The sequence below is a fragment of the Lissotriton helveticus genome, chromosome 8, assembly GCF_964261635.1.
Source record: "Lissotriton helveticus chromosome 8, aLisHel1.1, whole genome shotgun sequence".
Lineage (NCBI taxonomy): Eukaryota > Metazoa > Chordata > Amphibia > Caudata > Salamandridae > Lissotriton > Lissotriton helveticus.
The window spans coordinates 1,576,445,174-1,576,455,675 of NC_136069.1; the positions used below are offsets into that span (position 1 = coordinate 1,576,445,174).

General features: G+C 42.7%; 1 protein-coding gene across 1 annotated transcript; it reads right to left on the reverse strand.

Moving 5' to 3' along the window:
• Positions 1–8,134: 8,134 nt before the first annotated feature.
• On the reverse strand, positions 8,135–9,178 carry LOC144773943 (olfactory receptor 6N1-like). Its single transcript, XM_078658998.1, has one exon. The coding sequence runs from the start codon at positions 9,176–9,178 to the stop codon at positions 8,135–8,137; it is 1,044 nt and encodes a 347-aa protein (XP_078515124.1).
• Positions 9,179–10,502: the final 1,324 nt, after the last annotated feature.

A 10,502-nucleotide genomic window follows, 5' to 3' on the forward strand; every position in this document is an offset into this window, starting at 1 on the left:
GAGTTGATTGGGGGACCACCAACAGGGATCTGAGAAACTTATTTTCTACCACCTGGAGTTTGTCTTGCGGTAGGTAGCCCCATATTGAGGCACTATACCTGGCGATAGAAAGGCTTTTTGACTTGTAATCTGTCAGTAGTGCTTCTACTGGACGTGAACCTAGCCGTTTCGCAAAGCCCAGTAGAGCGGAAGTGGATCTAGTGACAGCTAGGCCTTTAGCGTTTAGTTGTGGTCTCCAGGTACCTTTTTCGTCGAACAGGACCCCCAAATAGGTGAAGACTGGTACCGTGGCGATTTCTTCACCGTTACATAAGAACTTTTTTACCTTTACACTTTTTAAACGTTTCCCTGCAATCATTACATGCGATTTTTTATTGTTAATCTGTAAATCCAGGGAAGACATGAACGCCCCAAAATCATCCAAGAGTCTCTGTAGCCCCATCCCGGTACGAGCTAGCAATACTGCGTCGTCCGTGTAGAGTTGCACCGTAACTGTGTACTCCCCTACGTGGGGTACGGCAGATGTGGACCCCTTCAGGGCGGATTCGAGGGAATTTATATATAAGGTAAATAGGAGCACTGCCAAAATGCACCCCTGCCTTACTCCCCGTTTTGATCTAAAAAAACTAGTAGTATCTCCCTCTCTGTTAGTTCTAATAGAGGCACAGAGATCTTGGTGCAGTGTCGCTAGGTAATTTACCAAAGATGGGTCTATCCCCATGTTAATTAAAATCGGCCAAAGTTTGGAACGATTGACCAAGTCGAATGCCGACGATAAATCCATAATGCCATATATAAATGACCCTCCTTAGCCAAGGTATATTTACTGATTAACATGTGGAGGTTTAGGCATTAGTCTAGGGTGCCCCTTCCAGCCCTAAACCCATATTGTAAATCAGAAAGGACCCTCCTCTCTTCCAGATGGTCCCCGAGTCTCCGCAGAATGACTCTGCCTAAGATTTTAACGGCAGAGTGAATCAGAGAGATCGGCCTGTAACAGGCAGGGTCGTTTCTTGAACCTTTTTTAAAGACGGGTATTATAGATGAAGTGGCCCAGGATGAGGGGAACCCCGAGATGACTGTGGAGTTAAATACGTTTGTAAGTGTTTTAGTCCAAAACTCCACAGGGGACCTATAATGGTCTGCGGGCACACCATCTGGGCCCGGGGCCTTGTTTTTTGTCATCTCTGTAATAGCCCTATGTACCTCCAATTCGTTGAAACATAAAGAAGGGGCTGCTCCATTTTTTATGGGATTAACTATTGAAATATACTCCTCAGCACTGTCGTATATTTTGCTGAAGTGTGCAACCCATGCCTCATCAGGGATCACGGAGTCCAGCACCTTGTTGTTTGTATCAGTAAAGTAAGGGTGGTTAATCACAGCCCAAAATTTTGAGCTGTCTCTAAGTACATCAATTGAGATGAGGTCTTCCCAAGCCTCCTTTTTAATGCATTTTTTACGGTTATCCGTGGCTAATTTATAGTTTTTCCTAAGTGCAGCCACCAGCTCCCGATTTCTTGGATTTTGTTTTAATGCATAAATAAGTTCTTTGTGGGCTTTTGAGCACGTCTCATCAAACCACCTTGGTTGGTCAGGACCATCCCCCTTCTTCTTACATTTCAATTGGATTTTAACTTGAGCACAAATATTGGAAAAGGAGTTTAAAACCACCTTACCATCCGCCTGATTATCTAGGCAAATGGCCATATCTTCCTTTACTTTGTTCTCTAGTTCCAGCATAAAAATGTCTGGGACCACCTTGGCCCAATTTAATCTCCTCCCCTGGTCTTTAGGGATAAGTTCATCAGAATTACTTGCCTCAATGTCCCTATGATTATCTGTCTCCCACCCCTTATGTAGGGACATAATCAAAGGATTATGGTCACTAAAAACTGAGGTTGCAACCTCAAAAGAGGAACAGACATAAACTATGCCAGGGGAAATGAAAAAATAATCGATTACAGTCTCTACCTCTCTTCCTACGAAGGTCGGAGCCCTTTCCTCCCCTCCGCTACCTTCCACTTCGTATAAATTGGTATTTGCAAGAAGTTCTTCCAACAACTCACCCTGGGGCGAGTGTTCGAAGTGGGTAGAGAATGAACCAGGTGGACCTGTATTTAGTTTAGCCAAGCAATCCCAGGCACAGGGGTGTATATTAAAATCTCCCATTAGGATTACCTCGAATAAAGCATTTTGTGTTGTTTCATAATGTTCTAAAAAAGAGGCCAGTGTATTCAGGTGTGTATGTTGTATGTCCTTCTCTGGCGCATTATAAAAATTCAAAAGTAGAATCTGTGGATGTTTAGGGCGACTCCATTCCAGTCCTTGTAGGTTCGCTGAAGGCAATCCTAAATCAGTAAATGAACCTGGGAGTCTGAGTGAAGTTAGAATATATAGACCACCTTTAGGTCTTCCACCCAGTCCGGGGGTAGCCTTGACTTGATAGCTACAGTACCCATCTAGGTAAAAGAGATAATTTATAACCCAGGTCTCTTGTAGCGCTATGATCTCATGTTGTTTCACATATTGTAGCCAACTATCATCCTTGACTTTCTTACTTAACCCAGCCACGTTCCAACTATTTATTTTGAACAGGCAAGGGGATTTTGGTTGAGTGATCTGGGCATTACTGGGCATGTTCACGTTACCATAGGGTAGTTGTCAATCATTTGTATCTAGACTAGATAGAGCAGAAAATCACATGGCCTTATCAACCCCGAACTAGTTTTTTCTGAAGTGTCCACGGCAACCGGGTTATCCTGGGCACCCTGGAGCGTATTGACTACGATGATGTCTGGCTCTAAAGGAGTGTGGGGTGCGGTGCTTGGCGACAGTTCAGGATTCGGAGTAGGCACAGTGTTTGTAAGTAAATCTAGACCCAGTTCCTTCTCAACGTTTGCTATTTGGTCATTTAAAGCCCCTACTGCAGAAGTTAGGTAAGAAATGATCGACTACGATTTTCGGGGCACCTTGGCCTTCTTACCTTCCTCTTGTCTGGCGTTTAGTTTACGCTTGCCCATCCTGAAGCCAAGGGGGGGGCCCGACCCGACCACTGCTGACCCCTGATGGCCACAGATGGCCCGCCCTCTGCCCGGGCTCAGCCCGGCGTCGCCCGCGCGCGTCCCGCAACGCGGAGGGAGCGTCCTGATTATGTAGCGCCTCCGGGCGCGCTGCGGCAGGAAGTGGGCGCTAGGCTCCCTGGGAGCTGTAGTCTCCAGCCGCCAGCCGCGAGGTGGAGTGAAGCGGCAGCGGCGAGACCACAGCGTTTGGGCCCCAGGAACGAGCGAGCGTCCAGCAGGTAGGTCTCCCGGACATGTCTGGATGAAATTGCCCCTCGCTCCACTGAGGGAGCGTCCTGATTATGTAGCGCCTCCGGGCGCGCTGTGGCAGGAAGTGGGCGCTAGGCTCCCTGGGAGCTGTAGTCTCCAGACGCCAGCCGCGAGGTGGAGTGAAGCGGCAGCGGCGAGACCACAGCGTTTGGGCCCCAGGAACGAGCGAGTGTCCAGCAGGTAGGTCTCCCGGTCAGGTCTGGATGAAATTGCAATTTCTCATCCTCTACTTTTGAGTCTGGCAACGTTCTGGGTGTGATACTGCTAAGTTGACCACAGCACCCAACAAAATCTTTAATTCCTGGTCTTGCAGCATTACCTGCTGGGCTCTACATTTCCAGGAGCAATATTGCCACACCTGCTTAGTGATGCAATTTTAGTTTGGGATTTAAAAGTCAGTTTTCTTTTAAAGCTTTAATGAAGAAACATTTATTTGGCTATGATATTACTACTTCTCTTTTGATCAATATGTTTGACTGTCTTTTGGAAGACAACAGCAGGACTTTATGCTTTATGGTGATGTACTGGTGTAAGCATGACAGTGTGTGATGGCATGTCTATGTGTTTCTGAAAGTGTTTGAGGGAAGGAGTGTGCGTGTGAGCATGCATGTGTTTATGTTTGCATGTATGTTGCTGTGTTTTTCAAAGGACAGGTGATGGTGCACAAATAGGCTTCTCTCTTCCTACTCCACTGACATTGATATAAGCCATCCACATTCCCTTTTGGCCACCCATTCTTCACCTTTTAGATCTCTCGGCTACTCACACTGTCATTCGCAAAAAACTGTTTCATGTACAAATGTATACTTCTGCATAGTGAAAATTCTATTGGCCTAATATAGATCTTGGTGGATTTTGTCCTGCCGTCACTTTTTTGACAGTTTCACCGCCTACCTACTTGGCGGTCCACCTGCTCTATTTAGATGTTGGCAGGTCCATGGACAAAATACTATCCGAGTGCTGCCGACTCTGCCAGGAATTCCCTCCCATGCCGATGGTGCCATAGGCTAAGGTTGCTGTAGGAGTAAGTCCAGCCAGGATTACCACGGGCCTAATCACACTGTGCCTTTCCGTTGGGACAACTATGATGGGGATACCTTCATACTTGAGTTACCAGAATAGAAGGAACTGAGACAAAAACATACCTTTTTTACTGGTTCCCACCTCTGTTTCCATCTTGAACTCCATTGTCCAGGTCTGTCCTTTGATGCTACAACTTGACCACAACGAAAATCAACTTAGTTTTCCTCTGAGTTCAAAGTATGTTTATTACACGTCTTACTATAAATCATGTTTCAACATTTCCTGTAGCCTCTTGTAGTTTTATATTGCCCTTACATACAATTGAATTCTTATGTGTAATTCAGTAGTGTTCATTTTACAACTAATCATTGTAAAATTAACACACCTGTATTGCAACGGTTTATTTTTTTTACTTTTGGGGTCATTTTTGGTATTGTGTTTTTGGTGAATGTGGGTGTACATTCAATAGTTTGTGTATCCTGTACGTGTGCTATGGTATATGTACAAAAATGGGCATGAAAATGTACCTACATATATTTTTAAACTAAACACACCCTATATGTGTGGTGAAACATTATAAAAGTGGTACTTACCATTCTCCACTCCACCAGTGACTCACTCCATCAGGAAACTGCCACTAGCACAATGCCAGCACAAAGTGGAAATCCAAATCGGCTTGGCGCAAAACCGCTGACGGAGTACAGTTAGCCTGTGACGGCAACGAAGTACAGTTAGCCCGCAATGAAGTCCACATCGTTGAAGGCGTTACGTCGCTTATGCGACAGTTAATAGTCTGTTGATGCGGACGGCGGTTCAGCCAGCACACATGTAAATATGGCATGCAGGACTCCATCAGCTCAACTGAGTAATTGTAACCGCCACCATGGAGGAACGACGGGAGTCCCACCAACATCCAAATCAGGCACTAGGTTTTGCTTGACCACCATCCGAGCTTACGCTAACACATTTTGTGAACTAGGTTAACACTGTCTTTTTTTATTAGAGCTTTGTGGACCATGATGCTGCAGACACGCTTCAGAAGAATTGGAACATGCAAGCACATATGTAAGTTTGCCTTCAGAGTGCATGCTTGAATAGCACCCACTGTAACAATATCTGCCATCAGCATCTGTACAAGGAGTCCATTTTAATAAATTTCTGACTTTTACGCTTACATTATTGCATGAATGTGATCCACTCAATGTATTTACACATGTCTTAACATCATTACCCATTCTCTGTTTTATCTCATGTGACAAGTCTTTAAGTCCCCAGCCCAGTCTTTGCTTATAACTTCATATGACTTCTCATGCCTATACCTGTGTTTTGTAAATAATGTATGTATGACACACATGATTTAATTCTGATATGATAATAATTTGCATCAAAAGTGGCACAAACAAAGAGATGTGCAAAGTCACACTGAACTTCATAAAAATTAAGGAAAAGAGGGGGGGACTAGGATGCAACAAAAGTCTAGTCCCTAGGCTCCAAAACATATAATGTAACAAGCGGCTGAGGTACTGTTTCTATCAGGAAGCAAAGAGAACAGAACAGTGGACAAAACAAGGGGGGGCATCCTAAGGATTATTACTTGGTGCCTTCACACATCCAGGAGGATGTTATGCTTCATTATCAGGTGTGCTCCTCGTACGGTGTTGCAATGCCCTACATGCCCCCCGAAGGGTCTCGTTGGCAGAGATCATTTTATTTCTTGCCGTTTGATGAAAGGTGTCAGTGTGAGGGCTTCCTAAATATATGGGGCAAGTGCTTGTGTATGGAGGAGTGAAGGAAAGTTAAAACTGTCTAAGAGATACCAGATTAGATTTCAATGTGATCACTCCCTTGGCAGAATTAAAAAAGCCCTAAATAGGTCAGGGCTACAGTAGTGGCCTAATATACCCAAGTAGCCTCAAGTCTGTGGATGTGGTCAGGTTGACATGCTTATGACCAATGGCCCAAAAAAAGGCTCTGTGGTGCTTCTTTAGTAGTATATAACCCTACCCCACACCTAAACCGGAATGTGCAGTATAGGTATTCCCCAATTAGATTTAGAGGTTCCCCAATACAAGAGAAGATTACTGGCCTCCTGGTGGCAAACGCTTTTCAGATCATCTCACAGACACACCATTCTTTAAGCTGGGGCACCTTCCTGCACATAAACAATCCTTAGAGGCAAGTTGCTTTATCCATGTGTCCCACAGAAAGTAGCACACATAGACAGTGGAAGTAACAAGGAGAAATAAAGATATTTCTCCTTATTACGCATATCCTGGGAAGGCATATCTTTTTGGCGCATTCCCAGGTTGACAAAGTTTTGGTAAATAAGGAAATGCGTCAAAAAGCATGGGAGTTGTGTGGGAATACCCATGCAGCGCCCATGGAACGACTGCCTTGCGCAGAGTAATTCAATGCATCGATTTGCGCTGTGTTGTATTACTCCAGATTTATGAAGCCATTCAAAGGAAACCAAAGTGGGTTTGCATGGCTTCATAAAGCTAACTTAGAGGCTTGAGGCACACATGTAGCCCCTTGCGTGGTGCACGCATGATGCAAACCTCCAATAAATATGCTCCCATGTTTGTTGGAGACCTGCCAATTCTCACAGCATTGCCTGATAGCCCCTGACATCATTAACCAGTGGACCTCTTTGGTCCTTTTCAAGTTAAAAGAAATATATCATCACCTGATTAGACTGCTACTCAGGAAATGTTGTGTTTCTTAGAGATTTCCATTTTACATTATTACGAACAACGGAGTGCAATTTACTTTAAACAAGTTTAAAAAAAAATATCTTCATACTATGGCATAATTCACAAATGCACTCCGTTGCAATGGCTTAGATGCAACAGGTTTTGTAACTCAAGGTGTTCCATTTTCCATTGCCAATAGGTTGAATGTGAGTAAACTCTTACAAGTAAACATATAGGGCCCGATGTAGGTAGGCATTTACCGGTCGGTACCGATTTACCTACTCTTAAAAACCGGTCGGTATTTAAGAGTAGGTAAATCGAGATTACCTACATCGGGCCCATGGTCACATCACTGCACTCCATACTAGAAATTAGAGTGGTTGTGTAGGTCAAAACCTTGTTCTGAATTATGTACATCAGGGTTGACTAAATCAAAGAAAAGGAAGTTAATGTAGATATGTTTGAAATGCCATGAAAGAATGTTCAAAGGATTCAGAAGCGAATTAAAGATTGGTATGATCAGAAGACCGGGGTAAAGGAAAGTAAGAATGAAATGGGGACATAGCCAAGATTAAAAAACTCAGTCCCTTTTCACAAAGGTCTGTCTAAATGTGCTAGTCCTGAGAATCCTGCTTTACAGATAGCTACAATATTAATCACTTTGTAACAGAAGGGTATGGTATGGGAACACAAATTGAAAATCAGGGGCAGTTGTACGATGGCCCACTTCTCTAGATGCCACAAGGTTAAGACACTATAAAAATTATTATTGTGCACAATGTTGGCACAGCTGATCCTCCAACTTTCAAGCCACTCATTGACATGGCACTGAGTACACAGCACACATGTACCACCTGCTATCACGTGTCTATTAATAGAGTCAATAACTCATTCTGTGCCCTGGAAGCCTACAACAGTATTGTCATATGTATATATTGCAGAATGTCCTACACATCAGTAGGGGAGACAATGGTTACTTCCATACAGAATCTGTCATGAGAATAATATGCCAAAGAGATACAAACAGATATGCTCACATTGACATAGCTGTTGAATTAAGTTTCTGGTTTAAAGCTGATCACAGAATCAAACTGACTTGAATGAGGAAATGCGGATAACATTGAGTTTCCTCTTGAATGCCTCCTTGATGTCTTTGTTCCTCAGGGTGTATATCATAGGATTGAGCATGGGTGTTAACACAGAATACAGAACAGCAACAAGAGAGTCTACCTCAGAAACAACGGAGGCAGCAGGACGAATGTACATGAAAATAATTGGCAAGAAAAACAGATTTACCACTATTAAATGAGAAGCACAGGTAGAGAATGTTTTTCTTCTACCCCCTGGCGAACTAATTTTTATGATGGACCATATAATTTTAACATAAGAAAATAGAATAAGAGAAAATGATGAAACTATAATTAAGAAACCAATGGAGGATCCTATAGCAACATTGAGGGAAGTGTCTGCACAGGCCAGTTGTAGCAGAGGTGGGTGGTCGCAGTAATAATGATAGATCACATTGGGTCCACAGAAGGGCAGTCTTGAGACTAAAATTGATTGTATAAAGGGGGTGAGGAATCCTCCAATCCAGGAAACAGCAGCAAGCTGAATGCAGAGTTTTTTAGTCACACGGATTCCATATTGGAGCGGTTGGCATATGGCACAATAGCGATCAAAGGACATCATTGTCAGCAGGAGACATTCTCCGGCTCCCAAAGAAAGAAACACATACATCTGTAAGATGCAGCCACTAAAGGAAATAGTTTTGCTGTTCATCAGAAACTTGGCAAGCATTTTTGGCAAAGTCACTGTGGAGAAACTAAGATCCAGGAATGAGAGGTGACTGACAAAGAAGTACATGGGGGTTTGAAGCTTATAATCAAGTGTGGTAAGTAGAAATACAATGCCATTACCTGTGAGAGTGAGGAAGTAGATGGGGAAAAAGATCCAGAAGAGCAAAATATGATAATTTTGGAGACTTGGAAAACCAAATAGGATGAACTCAGTTACTGTGCTATTGGTCTGATTGTGCAGTTCCCTGTTTTCCATATTTTTTGTGAGCGGCACCTGGAACAGAAATGTGGTAGTTACTGACATCACCAAAATCTCTAAAAAATGTTGAAGCATTGTTCGAATGATACTTCTTTATATCTTTATATCTGGATAAATATGTAAAGTGAAGTATGCAAAGAAAGGAATAGCTACCCTCTCTTAGCTTTCTCTTACAAAGTAGTGAATCTAAACAGTTTCCTAGAGGCAAAGTTACAGACAAATTATCAGCTGAGGGTTTATTTATATATAAGAATTTCCTCTCGAAGAAAGGCTTGCCCGGGTTTATGTAACATTTCTAGAATTAGGATTGAGTTTGCTGGTTACCATTTCACATGCCACTGTCACCATTTGTTTTCCTCAGTGTGATTCCTAAGTGCAACAGGTATGCCCGGATAGAGGCCCTGGACAGAATGTGACACAGGGACTATGTTTATATCATAATGATGACGTCTAACTATGACAAAACTGGTTCCGATTGCTTGTGTTCCCATTCAAAGGGGTCTGGGAAGGAGAGTCAGATTGAACTATTGCTATTTGAGGAGGTCATGGCTGATATGCAAATGGCTTGTCTTTGGAGTAGCATAGTGGGTGAGAAATGATGGACTAGAATGCCACTTGAAAAAAGGTCTGAGACTTTTGTATTTCATCCATCACCTTTGAGTTTGTCTCAGAAATAGCTGTACTCAAACATCAGCTAAAATATTGAACTTGTACATTATATTGTCGCGTAGCAGCACCCAACACATGACCCATGGTATTTAGTACTTAACGTACTTAAAACCTTCTTATAGATATAGGAGCTTTCATAACAATAAACATATTAGAGATGTTCACAATCTTCCTTATTTGAGGGTCCAATATTTCTCAAATATGGAACTTGTTAGGCTAATTAAGACTGTGGATACACATCCCTGCTTTCCCTAGCCCTTTTCTAGGGCCGGGCATAACTGGTGTAATTCTCAATAGCATAATAGCTCATAATTCCCACAAAATGATTGCTAACTATGTAATTGGGTGTGAGTTAAATGCTTGATTATGTTTCTCACACAGTTATACTGTGTGAGAAGTGTAATCTTGCATTTAACTAATGTCCGAAATGAGCCTGCGGATGCATTTGCATGAAATACTAGAGGACACGAATAACAGTAGCCAGCAGCTGCTCTCTCTCTCTCTCTCTCTCTCAGTTCTTTATTCCTTTTCTCCTGCTGTAGGATTGTTCCTCAAATTACTCTTAATTAGTCAAGTTGGCATAATCACATGATTTCTGCAATTTCTTATCAAAAGGGTAATGTGTAACTACTGAAATTACTCAAATTACTATCGCATGTATAAACTTCTCCCAGGCATACTCTTTTCCTCAATAAATGTCATTAAAGTTATTCTTCAAAATATTTATAGG